Source organism: Pempheris klunzingeri, chromosome 4 (assembly GCF_042242105.1).
Source record: "Pempheris klunzingeri isolate RE-2024b chromosome 4, fPemKlu1.hap1, whole genome shotgun sequence".
Classification (NCBI taxonomy): Eukaryota; Metazoa; Chordata; class Actinopteri; order Acropomatiformes; family Pempheridae; genus Pempheris; species Pempheris klunzingeri.
In genome coordinates this window covers 13694276-13715375 of record NC_092015.1, presented here as the reverse complement: position 1 = coordinate 13715375, position 21100 = coordinate 13694276, and the positions used below count along the sequence as shown (strand labels likewise).

The following is a 21100-nucleotide window of genomic DNA, read 5'->3' as shown; positions in this document are numbered from 1 at the left end:
TGTGTACTCTGGCTTGTCCTCATGAAACCTGCATCATTCTTGAATATACCAGACGGAGGAAATTACCTCTAATCTCTTACAGAGAGTGTGTGCTGTGCTGGAGTTTATATTTTAACATGAGAGCTCGTAAAGAGGGCAGGTGACGAGACAATAAACGTGTCACGAGTCAAAGATGGAGGAGAAAATTATGTCAAGACACGGGGAAAAGAAAAAAACAGATGTCTTTGTGAGTGTGTGTGTGTGTGTGTGTGTGTATCCATCGTGTTTGTAAGCAGGAATTTAAAACAGGAATTCATTCATTCAGCTGCTCAGCCACCATTTTAGCAATTAATCATTCAATGAGCACCTGCCAACACCTCTGGACATGCATCGCTGTCTTTCAGAGATGCCAACAGTTAAAACATTTTTTTAATAGAATATCACTACTATAAAAGAAGTCCGTGTGTCTGTATGTATCTGTTTGTTTGTTTTCTAGGTTCATTTGAGTTTGTTGTCTTCTCAAGGCTGTGGTGCTTTCTTCAGCCACAAGATAATACTTATGGTTTTTGGCACTTTCAAAATAAAAGGACTCAAAGGATGACCTGGTCTGTTCGTCTTTGCAGCTCTTCAGAGGCAATTATATGCTCGTACAGTAAATTGTCAGATAAAAAAAGGAACTTGTTTAAAGTTTTTTTTTTTTTTTTTTAGAACAATAGAATGACAATATTCAGTACTGATAATCCAACAGAGGACAGAAATAATTTAAAAAGGAAAAAAAAGAAACAGCACAATGATAAATGACTGAAAATACTGCATAGTACAAATGCCCCGTAGCTGTTTTTGTCCGTCCTGTTTTACACGGTACAAAGGGCCAACAGGGACAGACCACAACGAGACAGACTCATCAGTTTTTCCTATGAAAAAATTCACCCAAGGAGATTCCAAAACTGACTACTGGCTGTTGCCTCTAGGGCAAAACAGAGTTCACAGCATTGTCCTGCCCTTTAAGCTCAAACTCCGAGTGGTTAAATCAAAATACCATGTGATTTTTGATCCCTGGAAAGTAGAGAGGTGGCTGCTGGGAAAGTCAGTCCAGTTGGAATCTGCCGGGCGTTATTCAGGTTCACTGCTATTTGTGGTCTTGTCCCACTCTATGCTCTCCTCGCTGTGCGTGGGAGAAGGCAGGGCCCCAGTGGCCCCTGCGGGACGCATCCTCAGTCCCTGGAAGCGTCGGCACTCCGGGCAAATGCGGATGTGGCTGCACCCCCTCGCAACCAGGGCAGCCTCCTGTGCCAGTCTGTGGGAGAGGGGTTCAGGCAGTCCGGTGCCCCCGCACAGCTTGCCATTGCTGAGGCTGACGGCGGCGGCTCGTGCTCGACGCTCCTCCAGGGGTAAGGGCCGCGGCCGCATCATTGAAGCCGCCCGCCGGCGCCTCACCTGCAGGCTGTCGCGACACAGTACGATCCCCTGGAGCTCCCGCAGCATCTCCTCGCACACTGACTGCTGCAAGCACACAAACAGGGAGAAAAAGATAGGGGAGAGCGGGATAAGAGAGGGAGAGAAGGGAAGAGAGGCCAGACAACTCACTGACTGACTGACTTGATCAGAACAGACTGACGGACATCACAGACACATAACACACATACATTTCATGGTTATCTTCATCATCAGTGTGTCAACAGAGAGATGGCTGGTATCACTAAAAACCAGCAGTGAAATAACAATGCATACAGTACATATGTAATTTTAAACTTACTTTTCAGACACATACAGACACGTTACACACACATTTTATCTCCTGGACTGATGATCGAGCGCTCCACTGGGTATCTACAGTATATAAACTCAAATAATTACAGTGACAGACAAGTCATCTATACACAGACACACGGGTATAAACCCAAACAAGCACACACACACACACACACATGCACATGCACACATACACACAGGATTTACAAGTTAGAGAGAAACATCAATCTATGCTGCTCAAAAAGAAAGAAATCACATGAGTTGGTTTTTGACTTTCACATTCTGAATGTTTATTGAATTAAAATCACAGTGTGGAGTCCATTTGAAAAGACAATTATCAAGTATCTTTTAAAGAAATCACAGAAGTAATTATAACAGTGCATGCACATCTTTCTCTGATGTATTGCTCGACCATTTTTTCTGCTAATGGCGTCCCCGCCCCGAGAATAGCACAGCAGAGCTCCTTCACTGACAGATCTGATAATTTTCTGGAAATTGAAACTGGCCTGATGAAAAAGCCTCTCCAAACAGCACGAGTTCTGTTAAAAGACTGGACACCGTCCTCATACTTCTCTCTACACTGAGCTACATTGAATTTCTTATAAATATATACACATAATTTTGATTATCACTGATAAAGTTATGAGGATTATAATAATCACACACTGTATGTGTAAATAACTTTGAACAGTTCACAGTGAAAAATAGTTACAGTTATTTTTTTCTTTTGGTAAAGTAGATCCTTCATTTAAAAACTGATCCTCTCTTCTCCTTCCACCATCGTGATGTATTGACGGTGTCTTACTAACGCGGATTTCTGGCCACAACTAGTCCAATAAAATGAGTGACTTCTGGTCTCTGACAGTTAGATATTGAGTGAAGATGTGCACACAATGCCGGCATCTTGTAAGTCAAAAGGTGATTGGATTAAGGCTAAGATAAAACAACCACAATAGTTTAGAGTATATTCTCATTGGCAGCACCTTGTAAGCATGTATTCACCACCAATAAGATCCTGCTACATTCAATGTTCTATATTATTTACAATATTCTATGCAATACACACACACACATATATATATATATATATATATATATATATGTGTGTGTGTGCGTGTGTGTGTGAATTCCCAACTACTATAAATAGAAAATAATCCATATATGCATGTACTCTGAGTGAGGTATAAGTGAGGTATATCCTGGTTTTGTGCTGAGTTTGTCTCATAGGCTGGACGGAGGGAGGCTGGGTGCCAAGTGGTACCCAGAGGAAGAAGAAGAAAACGCCTGCTACACTTCCTGTCAAAGCCGGAAGCTGGAAAGCCTAGCGGCTCTGCGAGGGGAAGGGTACCAGGGAGGAGAGAGGGAGATAAAGCAGATGCATGTTAGATAGCCCTCTCTCACCTCATTTCCTGGTGTCTGCCTTAACATCCAGACAAACTCCAGCACTGCCATGAGGATGGCCACCAGCAGGCCACACACCAGCACCACGAAGATACCGCCGATGTTCTCCATGCCCAGACCTGGAGACAGCAGCGTATGGTCGGAGAAGGGACAGTGAAAGGGAGAGAGATGACAGGAAGAGGGATTGTAGAAGAAGAAAAACAGGAAAAGATATTGTAATGGACAGAGTGTTGTTCCAAACATGCAGTGACAAAATGAAGTGGAGCTGAAGAACAAGCAGATGAGGATTAACCGGAGGCAAACCTTTGGCACGGTGATCCTCCTCCTTTGGACACTTGCCACCATCCCACCACTTCCTCTTGAGGATTTCCAAACGATTGTCCTCCTGCATTTTGAGGATGGCTAGGTCAAACTCATCACGGTACACTGACCCTGCAGAGACGACAGAGGCAAAACTCACAGCTGCACTCCTCTAAAATCCTCTAACAAAGTAGTCAAAAAAAAACTGACTTGTTTCCAGTACGCACAAAATCATTTTGCAACATTAAATGCAATTTTCATGACTTTTTCTCCTAATTTGTAGTGGTAAATGTGAAATTATGTCACTCAATTAGAAGACTTTGTAATTAATAAGATTCCAAATATAAGATTAAAGGGCTTATTACGGCTTTGCTGTGTGTTGTACAGGTCACATCACAGTATGTGGTATGGAAAAATCATCAACTAAAGAGTGGCTTTATCTCTCCTTTAAAGATCAAAGGAATTGGAATTAATCTTGTTTACTTTAAGGTGTATGTTTTCCCCCATCTGCTCAACCTGAGATCAAAGTGTAAGTAAACCCTGTGTTTACACTCTCGGAGCGGCAAGCAAGTCGTTCGGTTCCACATTCAATAGGAGCAATATTTCAAACTCTGTTTCTTTTTCCCTCCGCTCTCCCATCACAGTATGGAAACAGCCGCTCCATTAAAGTCGAGCAGTGAGTCTGCTTTGGTTTCACACTTTTTGCATCATTTTCCCCCATGACAGCAGCTAATGGTTTGGCTTTTCTGAGGGTTTACTTTCAATTACACTCTACATTGTGACGTTTATGGTTTATCCTTCAACTAATGCCCCCTGCTCTTTGTTCTCCCGTCTCAGCTTCAATATGAATTATACAGTGTATGTAAGCTAAACCATTGAACTTCCCTTCCTCTATTCCTCCAATACGCCGCCTTGTATCTTACCTGCTGATATCCATCAGGCCTCCCGCTTACGTAAGTGAAGTTCTCCTTTTCACTTCTCTTACTTTTAATTCTTATCTCCCCCCTCGAATTTTCCGCTCCATCATTCTCCACTCACCCAGTGGCATGCCGATGCCGTAGCCCTTGGTGTCCAGCAGTCCTCCAATCTGAGTCAGGTTGCAGTTCCTCTGGCGGTAGTACTCGTTCATGGTGCTCTCCAGTAAGTAGGCATAGTTGGAGTTGAGTACACGGGCGATGCCCTCCTCCGTGCTCTTCACAAACACACTGGGCTGTTTTGAGTGCATGAAGTTCCACATACGCTGGTAGGTCTGGTAGCGAGAGTTCTGCAGAGCGGCGAGATGTGATCAGGAGAAATAGACACAGTCAGATGTGACGGTAAACAAACGTCAGTTGCAAAAGCATATTGTTTCTGTTTCTCAGAGGTGGAAATTGGTCTTTATTTGTTTTTCTTTTTCATTTTCTTGACTGATAGATTTAGTCAAACCCTGATACTCTACAACTAAATGTATTTCTTCCTTGAGCAGCTTCATAATTTTAGAACAAAATGCGAAAATGCAAAGAAAGGCAAGGATAATGTCTCTCTCTCCCTTCCTCCATATCATCCTTCACCATCTCTGTCCCTGTAACTCGCATTCACTCTCTCTCACTCTTTTTCTCCCTCTGAGGTCACATCTAGAGAGGATGAAAGAGGACAGTGTGTGCCTCTTTTAGGGGCCCGGACAGTGCCCTATCTCCCGGAGGAGAAAGATATTGAATGGTTGTGGCGAAGAACAGACAGGAAACAGATAAAACCTGTAGTTAGAGGAGGAAGACAGGAAGGACAGGAAGGTGATGAGGAGGATAACATCACTGATGGCCCATTGATCACTGCAGGCTCTGAGGTGAGACTCTGTGTACATTTGTAGGTGTGTGGCTGTAACGTGAAGAGCATAAACAATCTGTCATATACAACAATGTGTGTAACCTCTGACCTGAAAGAAGGTCATTGTGGATCCTCCATGCATGGTGCCATACTCTATCGCCGTCTGATCTGCCAGGTCGTCCACTGACTCTATTGGCACCTCCATCCTCTGGACTGTTAGGAAGGCAGCCAGGTTGGCGGTGTAGGATGAGATGATGATTAATGTGAAGGCCCACCTGTGGAGGAAAGGCAGTCGACAAGAACATATGTACTCACCTATGAAAGTATGTAAATGGACAGGCCGGCGTATGAAGATCGATTGTCTGGGTGAAAGTGTAGGAGGATTAAAATAACTGCGCACCTGAGATTAGAAGACAGTGCAGGATTCTCAGTGGATGATGGGGTGGATGGATAAATGGATGGGTGCACATGGATAAAGGAGACAATGCTCGGTTTGGATGAAAGGAAGTGAAGTTTTAGCTGTAAAGGCAGACATACACAGACAATGCCTCACGAATGTGCATGCACAACTGCCGCCACTATCTCATCTTGAGCCCTTTGGTCCTGGAAATCTGTAATGATGCCTCAAGATCACAACAAAGATGAAATGCATAAGACGATGGAGCAATAAGCACAAAATTAAAACACAACAAAATTGAATGGGTGCATACCTATGAGGATTTAACAGCTGAAAACATGCAAGTGTTTGTGTGCCTCCGCGGCTGATACTAACCACACTCCACTGACGCAGCGCGTAGACAGAGCTCTGGGAGCAATGGTGGATCCTTGCTGCATGAAGCCTCCAACGGGGAACCAGAAACTGTTTCCAAGCGAGTACTGGTTGATCAGCAGGTTACAGCGACCTTTTAGACAGGGGTGGGGGTTGTACCACTCATAAGGTGTCAATCTGGGGAGAACGAGACAATGGAGTTAGATAGCAGAGAGAATCAGAGGAGGAATACAGCCAACAAGAGTGGGAATGAAAGCTGGATTGAGTATTCTGACGAGAGCAAAACTCAAGAGACGGGGAGACGGCGAGTGAAATGGAGAGAGAAAGGGAAACATAGACAAGGAGCAAAACAACTCAAACAGTCAACTGAGCACAAAGTCACCTTGGCTCTCTAGAGAGAGAACCAACCTGCTTTTCATTCCCAATGTGCTCCCTACTTGAACAGCAGGGGTGAAGAAAATGTAACTGTTATGTTCAAATTGTGCCGCATGAAGCTTAAATTATGTGACAACTCTGTTATGTGACAAAACCATTGTCTCCGTCTTAAAACCAGGGTATAATTCCCCTCTGATCTGCCAAAATGAGCTAAAATAACAATAAAAAAATAAAAAGCAGCTATGCCAATATACATTTCTGCATGTGAGTGTTGTTCTTTTAAGCCCCATATGACTGAAGATGAAAAAAATGTTCTTAGCAAACTTCAGCAAAACTTGTGCACATTATCCTCATTATTGTCATGATTAAATTATGAACTTCTACAGATGTTGTTCATATGGCAATTACAGGATACCACCCATAGAACTCTTTTTAGAGATGTAATACATCTACCTGTCTGGGGCATGATAATTGTGATAATTTGCTTGCAGATGGTGGTACAAAAGACATTAATTAGCATTTGCATTTTTTTTTTCCGAGTTTCCTCATAAGATACAGTATAATTTAATAATGTTTTCGTTGTATAAGCATTAATAATTTGCAGCAGCATTTGTCTGAGTTCCCTCCCTGACCAGCAGGTGTCAGTATGACGCTGGAGACGCACCACTGCGGGGGAGAACGTCTCTTTCACTGTGATGTGGAAGCTCAAGTGAAGAGACTGAGAAGAAGTGAAAAAACACCTGTTTCCTCTTCTGAATAACCCCCAAACAATCATTTTCATATTTTTACACTGTACTCTATCCCTTTGTTTGCCTCTAATTGTTTGCTCTCTCTCTCTCTCTCTCTCTGTGACTGTATTTTACTGGTGAGCTCTTTTACCTGGCCACCAGAAAAAGAACGCAGCTGACAGCCAAGTAGGCCAGAAGCATGAAGAGCCACACTCCAGGGGAGAAGGGATCCAGGAAGGAGAAGTAGCCCGGCCTACGTCCCTGAAACACGCACACACACACACACACACACACACACACACACACACACACACATACATGCATCACAGGGTTCAAATCATTAAAGTCTGCAGAGAGTGTGCAACAATTAGTTGGCTTTTGTTCAATGAGGAGGTGAGAGGTTAAATACGTACTAGAAAAGGTGAAGATTAACTGATTAGCATGTGAAAAAACATCTGAAGTCTCAAACATCGCCTCCATACAGTGAGAGCGCCAAGATTAATTAAAAGGAAATGTTGCTGAATTTCAGTGTTGATTCCTTTGCCCCGGGCCCAATTCGGTCTGTGTTAAACAACATTTACTGCTGCCTGTGTAATTTGGAGGAAGATGAAAAAGGTGACTGGGACAGTAAATAAAGGGATTTTGAGGTGATAAGCATAGAATTTCCTGTCCTAAACTGATAGCACTATAATTATATGAATCTCATTTGCATGTAAACATTCAGATCAACATTGTATGAAAGCGCAAACTCAGTCTCCCATGAATTGTCAACAGAGTGGCACAGAGCTGTGTATTGATACAACATTGCAGATAAGAGGTTTTATTTCCTGGATTCTAGCACTGAAAACATTTTAAAAAAATGAACTGATAGTTTCCCAAATACTTCCTGTTAATTGGTAGTTAGTATGCGTCAACATGAAATAACATTACATACAGTATTAGATCCAATCATAAGGAACAATTAGAGGTCAGAATTATTAACTGAGACAAAGACAACAGTGACCATTTGCACTTTGCAGGTTGCATGCAGTAGAGAGAGAAAGGTCAACTAATCAACTAAACCATTACATCCACATTAAACAGAAATTCATTTCTGTGACCTATTGTTGACTTCCTCTATGTCCGGGAGCGCACACTCTCCCAGCTCGAAGAAAAAAAAGCGAAGAGATTAATGGCTTCAGCCTGGACTGAAAGGCTAGCTGTGCTGTAGCAGCTACGGGCTGTTATGTATTGGTTTGGATTGCTAACCAGTGGTAGTGGAGATAAAGTGGCTGAAATAGGGTTGGCAGCTCGTAGACCAATGGGAATATAGGGTTTAATTCCTAATGTTTCATTATCCAGCACCAACAGCTATTGTCCTCTAAATGAAACCAATTACTGGTGAACCAGCGCCAAGTATCAGTGTGTTTGTGTATGCTCATATTTCTTATGTGCATGTTTAGCGTATAGCCTGGCTGACCGAACGGGGAATTTTATCCATTTACACACAAATGCACGTCCACCATCTGTTAATGGCCATGAAATGGTGGTGGCTGTCAGGCCCAGAGAGACAGTTAAATGGTGGAGGTGATCAAACGACCAACTGTCCAAGTGTTGTTATGAGAGGGACACACTCAATCATGTAGAAATTACTTATCTCTCATTTCTGTGTCAACAGGCAGAACCGTGGAGCCCTCCTGAACAAGCCCAAATCGCTTTTATACAAAAATATTCAATAAGGGACATCACGCAGGCCAAAACACTGCAGTAATAAATTTCTGTGGCCCTCTGAAATTAAATTTGCAGCAAGAGGGCGAAATTATTTTGATGGCCATTTAGACTTGCGCAGAGACGAAAATTCATTAATGCGTTGGTAATCACTTGCATATTAGCCTGACTGTGTAAAATAGAAGTGGTGCAGAAAGCAGGACAGGAGAGTGAGATTCAGTACAATTTTTTAGCATGATTCAAATCAGCCTGCCAGTCTTAATGTCCGCCTGCCTATCTATAGAGTTTAGTGCTCATGATGATGATGATAGCTGTCTGAAAATAGAACAGCGAAGTGGTGAAAAACATTTTCCTCTCAGAGGTACTGAGATACCACTGTTGTGAAGTGGGTGTTCAGTGCCAAGCTGCCTCTTGTTGGAACTGGCATTAGTGGGGTTAATAGCAGTATGTGCTGACATGAGTCCTGTTTGCTGGTCCAGTTTGGTGCATGCTGATCCAGCGTTTTGTTAACTGCTTGCTCCGCTTGTCCACATCTTAAGCTCCCACCAAGGTGCTATTATTAAGATGAAGAGAGCTGAAGAGACGCGGGACTCCCATGCTAACAGATGGTGGAGAAGTGAAGGTGCAGAGGAGCAGATCACAAATAGAGACAGGTGAGAAATATAGAGAGAAAATAGAGAGAAAGGTAGGAGGAGACGGAGATCACAAGGACAACAGGAAAACAATACGAGTTGTGTGCAGCACAGAAATCTTGACTCTGGCGCTGTTATATGTGTGCTTTAAGGCTCGGAGACAAGTTATGTTTTCAGGAGTTGGAGGGGGAATTATCTATGGTGAGGCTGCAAGAGACACACTAATGAGCACACAGAGATTCACAAGGCGAAATGGAAACTGCATAAAATGTATATCTGTGTAAATCTGTGTGCATGTTTACAAAATGTGTCAGGATATCTTCTCTAAAATGAATGATTAAATGACAACGTGTAATGTGAGAACAGGTCACCCATAGTGACAAACCAACAGATAATTAACACCGGACTCTGCAGTTCCTCTCAGCTCTACAGGGTGTGTTACTGCCTTTCAGCTCATTGTCTTGATTTTACTGCAGCAACTTTACTGTTTTGTCTCAGCATCATTTCCACTCCACCTCTGTTCTGATAAATCCACTATACACTACTGGCCCAGCACCAAACAGCAGACAGACAAACGTTAGCTGGTGAACATAGTGGAGCGTTCAGCAGCTAAAGAGCTAGATATTTCCCTCAGGAGTTGGTAGAGACCAAAAACAGAGCTTAAAGGGAACGTGATTATTGGACATAAAGTCATCAGGTTGCTGGGAACACAAATCCAAATGAATGCTAATGTAGCTCCTTGTCTTCTGGATGTGTAAATACTGGAAGCAACAATTTCCTAATGCATTAGCCATAATAGGTTTATGAAGGTGATAATGTGCCAATGTTGTGTTTACAGCTTGTTTTGCAGCCAAAATATCTGTTAATGCAGGTGTAAATTCACTTTGTCGCAGCTTACCGACAGAAAGTGCACTACTGAATCCTTGTTTGAGCAGACGTGGCCTGTAGGACAGGCTGACTGACTCCTGTTTCCTTTGATGTAAGGAAGTTATGAAACTGTGCATCTGTTCTTCACAGGGGTTTACTTCTGATTCATCTCTGCAATTGAGGGCTCAGTGTCACTGATGTTAGCACAGCTATAATTAACTTACAACAGCAAATATCGACTGTATTCAGCCATTAATACTTTATCAGCAATAAACTGACTTGAGAGAGCAAATAAAAGAGACCACAAGTACCTCACAGTCCATCCAAATTATCATTTAAACAGTGAGCTCATATAGGTGGTCTGCTCTCTCTTCATTTTGCAAGGTGAGTCGGCTGTCAGTTGCTGTGTGAGTGTGAGTGAGTGTGCTGGTGTCTCAAAGCTTGTCAGCGGCCGTCTATGCTGTCAGTCACCTGCTGCAGGGCAGATACAGTACGTGCCTGGGCAGACCGGGGCACAAGGGGGCACCAGCAGTGAACACAGACAGCAGATAGTTTACTTCTGGCTGGGGAAAACACAGCAACCTTGGCTAAACTGGGAGTTTAATGGGAGATGTACACTTGGAGGACTTGGGAGACTCCAAAACTAACACATCATGACTGAAAAAAATAGTAGTTGTTGCCTTGGTGCATGAATTAGACATAAAAGTAAACCAACTGCAATAAACTGACTTCAGAGTGGAACAAGCACCAAATGTGAGTTTATGAGTATAAATTATAGCCACAGGTTGCCCGGATTCATCACACAGTGCTGTGTTTAAATTATTTTTATTAGAAGCAGGGGAATCATCTAATGGAGGTTTATCGTTACGTTATGATGATAAGAGGGCATAAGGCAAATCAAAGGACGGATGCAGGCATGGTACAGAGGTTGAAGCATCCTTTATGACCTGTTTTTATGAGTACATTTCAGCAAATAGAATAGTGTGGAACTGATGCCTATTATAGCATGTGTGTGTCCCTTCTTCCTCTTAACACGCTGATGAAGAGCTTGTTCATTTTACCTTGCGCTGCCCTCGTTCTCTCTCAACACCCCGCCCCACCCCTCCTCTCTCTCTAGGGACTGCCTGCATGCCAGGGTGGCTGAAGGAGCTGGTGAGGTTATCCAGTCAAGGATTTCACCTAGTCATCCTGCCTCTTGCTATTCATACCACAATGTTGCCCACTGAGGCGGTCTGCCTGAATACTGACTCACTGAAGGAGACTTCCCATTGTCATTTCAACTCTCACTCTCTTGCTTATCTGTTCTCATTTCTCCATCTCCTCTCCACCCCTTCTGCCTCTCGTTCCACCTAATTCTTGCTCATTCTCTTTTATGTTGTCTTTCTTCCTCTCCCTCCCCGTGTCTCCCCACCTTCTGTCTTCCTTCTGGGCTCTTTGATAGTGTGTGCAGTTCTCCTCGTGTCAGAGCAGGCGCTGTCAGCTGCTACGGTTGTTGAGATAGCCACGGGGGCAATCAGTGGAGAGCAGTTGATTTAGAAGAGGTCACGGGGTCATATTCATAACAACATCCTGCTCCCTCTTGGGCTCGCCAGGTTGTCGGGCTTTATGTCTGTATTCTGGACATGCATGGGACTGTGCTTTACAGTGCACGTCTGTGTATTGTCAAATGTGTATGCACGTGTGTGAAACTATATAGGTACGTGTGTCTATATGAGCAGGGCTGCATATGTTTGTGACTGGGTCATTTTTGTCTGAGGTCGTGTGTGGCCAAAGAGTCAATAAAGCTCTGTTTACTGCGCTCTCCCCTCAGGGCAGCTGCTGAATCTGACACGGCCTCCACATACCCTTAATTAACTCTCATGTCTAATTAAGTACTGCTCTCTCTTCCTCTTATACACACACACACGCATATACGCTTACTTTGTTGCACACTTCTTAAAATGAAGGAAATGTTTAGATGATGGAATTGGCACAGATAGAAAGTAACCCTAACCCTCAGAGCGCTGGGATCTTAGGTTATAGAATATAGCTTTTTGTTGTATAGCTGATGAATGTAATTGGAGGGATGGCTTTTATGAAAAGAGGCTGACAGTAGCTCCAGGTTATGTCTGAGTTTATAACTCTGGGGTCCTATTCACATATTGTGCAGGCTGCTGAGGTGAAGGTGGATGCTGTGATTTGTGTCTAAAAGCAAATCAAATGTATTTATATGGCTTCAAACCACATGCATGTCTCCGTGGACCAAACCTCACCATACAGTATTACTTGACTGTATACCGTACATGACTACAAAAAGCCAAACAGCCACAAAATAGTCAGCTGGAGAACCAAGAGAGATGCAGCTCATCCTCTGCAGACAGCGGCGAGCTGTTTCTTAAGCTGATTTATTCCTCTCCTCTTTTTTTTTCAGTGTGGTGCCCCTCAATCATACAACAGAATCAGTATAAAATTCAACAATGATATCTCCAGAGAATCAGATCCCTTTTTTTGTGCATGTAACACTGACACAAAATCATGGGACAGGTAATTCATTAAGTGCAGTGTCGCTGTTCTGACTAGATGGAAAAGCTGACAGTGACATTTTACAGTGTTTATGAGTTTAGGTCCAGGTCTGTTGGTTTCTTTCTACTGTTTCACACAAGAGATCAATTTATTGACTTTGCTGCCTCTCAGTTGTGTTTAAAAGCAGTTATATTCAGGAAACAGTTTGAGATAGTGTTGGAGTAACAGGACGATGCCTTTTACTATGTTGTTGCTATTGAGACAAATATAGTCCATAATCATTGTAATAAGTGTTACAGATTCAATAAATATGACAATATGTCAAAATTATGCACAATAAAAGAGAAAAAACACAGACAGTATTTTTTATCATTCATTTTTTTTGTGAGACAGACAGACAGATACAATACATACTTACAGACAAAGAGACGAAATGGAGATTGAATGGCCGATAGTCTGAGGGTAATTAATACCCAACAGGCGCCTTTATTTTATTGCATTCGCCATTCTTATTGATCAGACTGAAATTTTCATTTAAAGTTTGAAATAAGCAGCAAACCCCCTTGTAGAAATCACTGTGCTTCCGATCAATAGTCAGTGGATTAGAACTAAACAAGTGCAGTCACAGAAATTCAAATATCGAATTTTAGAGACATGCTGAAGGGTTTGAGTCAGATCTGAGAAACTGCCAAGGGCCAATGGGAGAGTAAAGAGAGCATGAGGAAATGATGGTGGGAGAGGGAGAGAGACAAGGACAAGGGACACCTGTCTTCACTTTCCCTCTTATCTTGCACCTTTCTCGTTTCAAAAACTCTGTACACCAGTGCTTTGTCTTAATAACTTTCTTCACTGACCTCTTACCCAGACATTTGGCGTCAAGTCTGTGTTAATTCAACTCTGTGACTCGGTGTGCCAGCCCTGAGGGAGATCAGTTCCATATCGCCTCCTCATGCTGCCACCCGCCTGCCTGCCTCCCACTTCAGAGGTGATATGCTACCCAGCAGCCCATTTAACACTGCACCTGCTGCGAGCATCGATTGATTCTTCCCAACAGTTGGCGCTCAATTGAATCTTTTACTGCTACGCCTATTAGCACCATGCGCCGACTATGGGAAGGTGACAAGGAGGGAGGTTTACAAGAGGGGGAGACAGCAGCAAGAAGGACTCTGAGTAAATGCCCCTCTGGGACACTACACTAATGTTAGCCAGCGCACGTGCCAGAACACCTCAGTGCGGACAGTGGTCAGTGCCATACTGGGCCCTGCTGGGTCACCTTGGGTTTTGGGGGAGGACTTGTGATTAATGGGCCACAGACTGCAAACGCTGGCTCATTTCCACCTACACTGCTGTTGTTTCACTGTTTCTTGCTTGGGCTTGCTCCCTGTGGAGCATGGAGGGCGTTTCTTGTGTGAATAAGATGGCCAAATCCAATCAGAGGGCATGCAGAAAACAACTGTGAAACTGCTACATTCATCAGTAAGTTCACACAGTAAAACCTGCCATCTGGTGCTGGCGTGATGGGGTGGGCCACAGCAACAGAAGGAGGAAATGGGGAAGTGAAAAGAACTGGACACTATTGAAAAGATGAGGGACAGAAGGGAAACGATGTTAGGAAGATAAAAAAGAAGCAATAGAGCAAGACTAAGGGTTGGAGGGGTGGAGGAAATAAGGAAGAGGAGCGTTTAAACCTTGAAAACGCACAGATGCCAGGGAAAGGAAGGAGCTGAGAGGTAAAGGAGGCGATAAGGTGCAAAGCGAGAGAGTTTGTGGACGGATTTAGATGAAAAATATAAACTCTCTCCCAAAAGGTACAGTGGTTCTTTTCCAGCCATTAGACAAGGCTGACAACCTGCTGTGATAGCGGAGTTGGAGTGTGTGGGGGGCTGATGGAAGGTAACTCACCAGGTGGACGCGGTACATGATGCTGATGCCGAGGGTCATGAAGGGCTTGGAGAAGTCAATGACCTTTTCACGCTCTGCTGTGATGGTGAGGCCTGCGACTGCCAGGTCAGCTTTCTAAATCAGAGGGCGAGTAGAAGCGCACAGTCAAAGACATACACCCAAAGGCGGACTGAACATCGCTGTGAAGACGTAGCATGTGTTCATGACATAACCAATAATTTAAGCACTTGAAAAAAAGACGAGGATGACATAAGAAAGGGGCTACTAGATGCTAAATCCCTATTAATGCCCTTTTGTATCACATAGCCTCTTTGTCCAGCAATAGCGCTGTCTGTGGTGAGGATAATCCAGCATTGGCACTGTGTGTGTGTGCGTGTGTGTGAGTGTGTAGGGCACAGGAGAGATCACGGTAACCATTGTGGCCGGTCAAGGGAACACTGTCAAGACAAATCACTTGACAAAGCAGCGGCTGGTAAAACACACACTTAGAGACACACACATATAGAAATGGTCAGTGTACGCTGAATACTGGATGGCTCCCTACTAATAATACAGGCCAGCAAAGTGCAACTGCAAGGGATTTTTCATCTCCCTGAGGAGCAAAGAGTGAAAGCAGCAGCGCATTGCTCTTTGTCCGCAGCAGGAGAGCTAAGAGGATTGGGGAGACGGAGAGGAATGGGAGGATGAGAGTGAGAAGAAAGAAGCTCTGCTGCAGCAGCACTGCAGACACCAGTCAAAATCCACATCACACTGTTTGTATCTCCAGGAGAGAGAGAGACAGGAAGAGGGGCATCTGACATACATGACAGAGCATTTTTGCTGCAACATCATTTTTGACATGATGCAAAAATAGGAGTTTTCTTTTTACAGCTATTCAGTCCGTTAGACTGAAGTTCAAAGGTACTGAGAGCTTCACCTAAAAGACCAAATCCTGCTCTGTGTGCATCAATTAGCGCATTACATGTTAAATTTCCACCACTTTAACCTCGCCCCAGCATAGACTCAATGTCTCCTGCTGCCCTTTCCTCAGCCCGCAGGCTCTGACCCTTCATCATCAGCTGCGCCCGGCCTCTGCCTCCTCTTTTTTCTCTCTCCGTCTTTTGAAAGTCTGATCGCCTGCTCCGAGTGCCGGAAGGAAGCCACATGTAGATCCAGGCAATTTCAACAAAGAAAGTCACAGATCCTTTGAAAAATGAACACACACGTACGTCATAACAGCTACTGAAATATTTATGTGATGATAGAATATTAATATTGATTACTGGGTTCCTCTGCCTCCCTGCTGTTATGCCTTCGAGTATAACTGAAAAAAATAAACCACAAAGCAATGTTGGCTGTTCAATGTTGCATCATACCTGTTTCCACTTGCATTCAATCATATCATGCTAACCCTGTTCACAAAGGACAAAATACAACCTGTGAATGTGTGGGATGAATTAAACATCATCCTCTAGGATGTTGCCTTTGACCTCAAGAGTTTGGTGTTTGGAAATTCTGTGTGTGTCCGTTCTCTGACTGCAGTAGATTAAGGAATCAGGACATACTGTACTTTAGACTTTGGTCTGGATTCCTCCTGGCATGTCTCGTTGGTAGCTCAGGCTGTCTGACACTCATCAAACTAATCAACCTCATACAGTGAAATACTGTTCAGGCTAAATGGTGCTGGCAGGGACACAGGTATCTGCTGTCCAGAGTAACCTCTGGCTGTCCTGCTTTGCTGCTACCATGTGAATATTTCATATCCTTTCAACTTATCCATTACACTTGCAATCATGGCTGTTCCTTTGTTTACTTTCACAATCTTTTTACTCTGCCGTCTTCCCCATTCCTTTCTAAGCCTTTAACCAAACAAGCTCAAGCCTCTCTGTCCACTGTGGAACATCCCTGCAGATGTTCCCCGTCCCATGACAAATCCCTCTCAAGCACGTCATGTCCCCCACCTTGCTACTCCACAGCTCAAGCAGCTGTCAGAGACACATGTTGACTTCAGCCATGGCCCGTCAAGGTCAGCCTTCCACAGGCAACTTAAGGGGACGAGGGCGGTGGCAGCCTGTGACAATAACAAGAGCAGGCATTCCTTGCTTTACATACTTAATGGCTTTGCCCTCCATTAGCCCACAGAATTAAGACAGATCACCTCTTAGGATCGGCCAAATCCCTCTCTACTTTATTCCTCGCTTTTTCTCTTTCTCAGACCAGCTTTCCTCTTTGCTTTTTTTTTTTTTTTTTTTACAGCTGTTTCATTTCTTCTTTTCCCCTTCTTCTCCCCTCAGCTCCCTTACATAACCTTATCTGCCTGTTAACGGCTACATACAGCATAGCTGGAAGAGTGTAAGACCTCACTTAGAGATTTAACAGCAACAACAACTGATTCAGGAGGAATGTCTGTTAAGGTCAGTTCAGAAGGCTTAAGGAAAGGAGCTGACAGGGAACAAGTCACCAACGAGCCGTGACTGTTTTAGAAAATACAATTCTTAAGCTGAAAAGGCCAACTGCCGTATGAAAAAATGAGCGTATGACATAAAGGAAAGCTGCTAGCTGTGAACTAGCTGAGCGATACACTTATGTGTTTATGTGAGTGCCCCTAGGACATGCTTTGGTCATTGGTGTGCTTATATGTCTATATGTTGTGATAAACTTGATAATTCATTGCTGTAGGGCTTGTTTCTCAATCTGTGCGTGACCTTATATTTACATACCCTTGAGATAAGCTCTCCGACCATGCCAGTCCACGTTCCATTGGCTCCAGGAACACCGTACAGTCCGTCCCCCACCAGCCGGATGCGATACTTGAACTTGAGAATATCTGCCAGCTCCTTCAGCATGTCCACACAGAAGCCTTCATAGCGGTCATTTCCCTCCAGTTCTTGGTAGTTTGGCCGCAGCATCACATAAGGATTCTCCTGTAAAACGCACAGGGTTTCATTGTAGACAATACATCTCCAACTGACAAGAGAGCAGAGACAAGATACTGACATACTGGAGAGTAAATTCAGTTTACTTGTAACAGAGAATCCTATTCATCCTATGAAAATCAAAAAAATGTCTTCCTACTCTTTTTGGTGTTTGAAAGACATTTACAGACAGGAGAAATCTGAGGAAACATGCGACTGAGATGCATTATGGGGAATGTGGGAGCTTTTTGGGGTGCTTGACCTAAACTAATATTATACTAAACATTAAGATATCTTAGACTCTGCTGCTTTTGATGATTCTTGTGAAAGCTCCTGTACCTTTACGCAAGTATGACTCTAAATAGCTGGAGTGTGATTGCTTTACAGAACCTAACTGAACATTTTACAGTCAGGAGGGACGGTGGAAGCATCCCATACGTCGTTTGGAGGTCACAGATCACATCAGGTTTACTGCCTTCAATGAAAACTGAGATTTGTGGATCTGAAGCAGAGCCAGGCACTAAAATCAGCAACAGACAGGTGCGTCCTAATCTCTTATAGCCAGCAAAAAGTGGATAAGACCCAAAAGCAGTTTCCCTCTCACCGCACAAACTCACACACACAAACACCAAACCACACACGTATTTACAACCTGTCTTTTAGAGAACCAACTCTCTGTTCGGTTGTCTGTTTATTTATGTCTTGTTTTGTCATTTAGTTGATGTTTTAGGAAGATTTAATGTGCCCCGCAGTGATGTACTTTGGAGCCACTCTTATTATTGTGCTATTTTTCAAATAATGCAACTGTCAAACTGTTGTGCTCAGGCTGCGGTACATCATAAAAAAGACAGCATTATGTACCACTTTGCTCTTGCTCTATCCCTGCACTCAGCCCGTGAATCCAGCTAAGAGTAACTTACTTTGGCAACATGACATCAGATAACAATGATTAACAAGTCGGTGTGTTTTCTAGAGCTCACACTTTGCATTTTGTAAAAATAAATAAAAACAAAAGGAATATAAAGTTCTGTTTTCTTTCCTGGTGTGCACAAGTGTTTTATTTGGTGTTTAACATACGTTTGGAAGCTTACGCAGAAAATATACTAGCCGTGAGCTTGGTAAAGAGACTACCCGTGTTAACATAAATGCCAACAGTGTGTTGTGTGTAATTCGCCTCAGAGGCTTGTGTGTAAGCCATTCAAAGCCACTGTGACAGCTCTCAGGGAGGTTAAGCATAAGCAGCAGTGTTGTAGTTCTGTATTTTGAGAACTGGAACAGAAGTGAAATTGTTTTGTCGACGCCACAGCTGGATATACGTATTTGTGTGGTAGCTGTTTGACTAGTGATTGATTTGCCTCACAGTGACAGCCACAAAAATGGTGGTTACACTGAAATTGGGAACATTTGAGAGCTTGGTGCACCTCCACTGTTACTGCACCCTGTTGTCATAGCAACCGCTTGGTTCCACCTGTAGCCGTGCGCGGAGGGATGGGGGTGGGTGGGCTCAGAGGTTTCGCCTCTTTCTCGCTGCATCACTGGACAGTAGAGCCCACAGCCTCCTGCTCTGGTGTGATAAGAATGAGAATAAAGTGACTACTGATTGAGTCTCTCCGTCTGCGTTACTCTGCACCTAGAATCTGCATATGGATTCAATTTATCTAATCACACTCATAATTGGATTAAACCGACATGCTGAACAGCAACAATAGCCTGCACTGTCTTACATAGAGAGGTAGATGACAGAGACTGTATTACAATATAAGGTAATGTGAGAGTAAGTGAGTTGCACGTGTGTATGTTAAAGGATAAGTCTGGTAATATTCTTCAAAAACCAATAACTGATATGACTAACAAGCATTGCCTGTGCAGCCAAAGCCAGCTATGAGGTTGCTCCTCGGTGCCATAGACCTCCCATGTTGTCACAAAAATATTAAAACACATCAACAGGCCAAACTGTTGCACTGGGTGACATGTTACCTCATCACAATGAACATGGGCACTGTTCATTGTGAGTTGATCGACAGCCAGCATCCAGCTGCTGTAAATACTCACTAGCGCACCAAATCCCAACCCTCTCTCCTAGAAGTCACATTTATATAAATCCAATTTTTTTTCCTAATTATGTTGCTATGTGAAGCGTAATTGGTGACTATTACACTAGGATTCGTGTCCTGAGTCTCGCCTGTGGTTAGATTAAGGCAACCACGGCATTCTGGTTAAGGTTAGGAAAAGATGTGGTGTGGCTTAAATGTCAATATAAACATGACTGCAATATATTTACTTAGATAGATTAGTGGTACTAATGTACGGCTGCAAATCTGTGGCTAAAAAATTCCCTCCTATTGACTCCTGTTTGTGCTAACTACAGTGGCAAGCTTTTTAAGGGAAAGATTAATCCTTTATTAAAAAATTATACTACAAATTATACTATTTTTAAAGAAGTCTTCAGTAGAAATAACTGCACTTGAGGGCCACAGACAGACGGGCTGGATAAGTAAGAAAATACTGAAATAAAAACTAAAGCATTTTTGAATTTTGCCTTTTCATGGGATTTTTTTGACAGTGACAAAACAACAGCATATAATCAGACCTGTCCTTTAGGAAGCAGATGATAAAACAGAACACCTCTTCGGCTCAGAGTCAGTCAAGTTGGTAACTGTGTGTACCAATCTATTAAAATAGATCTGTCCATCTGTTCATTAACCCCTTAAACAGCCACACATGTAACCTCAATGGTCCATACATACCTATGTTTCAGCATGCGTAAGGAACAATATAAATGCTAATTTTACAGCTCACAGACTGCTGAGGCTTTTCGAGCACCAACTTGCAGTCAAGCCAGACCGAGTCAGTCGTTTTCACTCTCTTTCTAATTTCCGCCACATTATTACAGAGGCTGGCTTTCATAGACATTCTGTACGTAACGCGAGCCGGACTGAGGGGACAGGGAACAAATGAAGAGGCACACAATCCTGCAACAATGTCTTGCTAGCTCTTCACACCAACAGGACAGAGGAGCAGTAACATACCTTCTGTCCTAACGCAACATTTAATTAAGCATAAATCGTAGTTGATTTATGTGTGTGAAGGACAGCAAAAGCATTGTATTTTTACAACATATGGCTGCCATCATTAGGAAGATCAACCTCTTGGAATGAGGCTAGAAAATATTGCTTTTGAATCTTGTCTCTTCGGCAGCTTTCTGTGTTAACCTGGTTAAGTACAGACTAATAAAATTGGACCCGGCAAACATCCATCAATCACACCAGTAAAAACCCAACAGCAATCAATAACACAGGGATTGTCTGACTGTTATCAAGACAAAAGGTTTTTTCACCTTTACTCCTCTGTTTTTTCCTTTGTCATTTACCCTAGTTTCAATCAATCTTTCTTTTTCTGAGCTCCTGTTGCTTTATTAACACGCCTGGTCAAAACTGTCTATTAACCAAATCTGTGCTGGGTTGCAAAAATGGAAACTTATATTAGCTT

At 43.2% G+C, this 21100-nt stretch overlaps 1 protein-coding gene across 1 annotated transcript in view; it reads right to left on the bottom strand.

The window, feature by feature from the left end:
* Positions 1-1023: 1023 nt before the first annotated feature.
* Positions 1024-21100, bottom strand: part of grik4 (glutamate receptor, ionotropic, kainate 4) — a 136505-nt gene continuing 116428 nt past the window's right edge. Inside the window, exons 11-20 of the mRNA XM_070828810.1 lie at positions 17417-17620; positions 14718-14831; positions 7259-7368; positions 6008-6181; positions 5636-5680; positions 5345-5510; positions 4471-4696; positions 3436-3564; positions 3133-3251; positions 1024-1482 (exon numbers count right to left, since the gene is read on the bottom strand). Of these exons, the coding sequence (XP_070684911.1) occupies positions 1093-1482; positions 3133-3251; positions 3436-3564; positions 4471-4696; positions 5345-5510; positions 5636-5680; positions 6008-6181; positions 7259-7368; positions 14718-14831; positions 17417-17620 (1677 nt within the window). The 3' untranslated portion in view covers positions 1024-1092. The remainder of the gene's footprint in view (positions 1483-3132; positions 3252-3435; positions 3565-4470; positions 4697-5344; positions 5511-5635; positions 5681-6007; positions 6182-7258; positions 7369-14717; positions 14832-17416; positions 17621-21100) is intronic.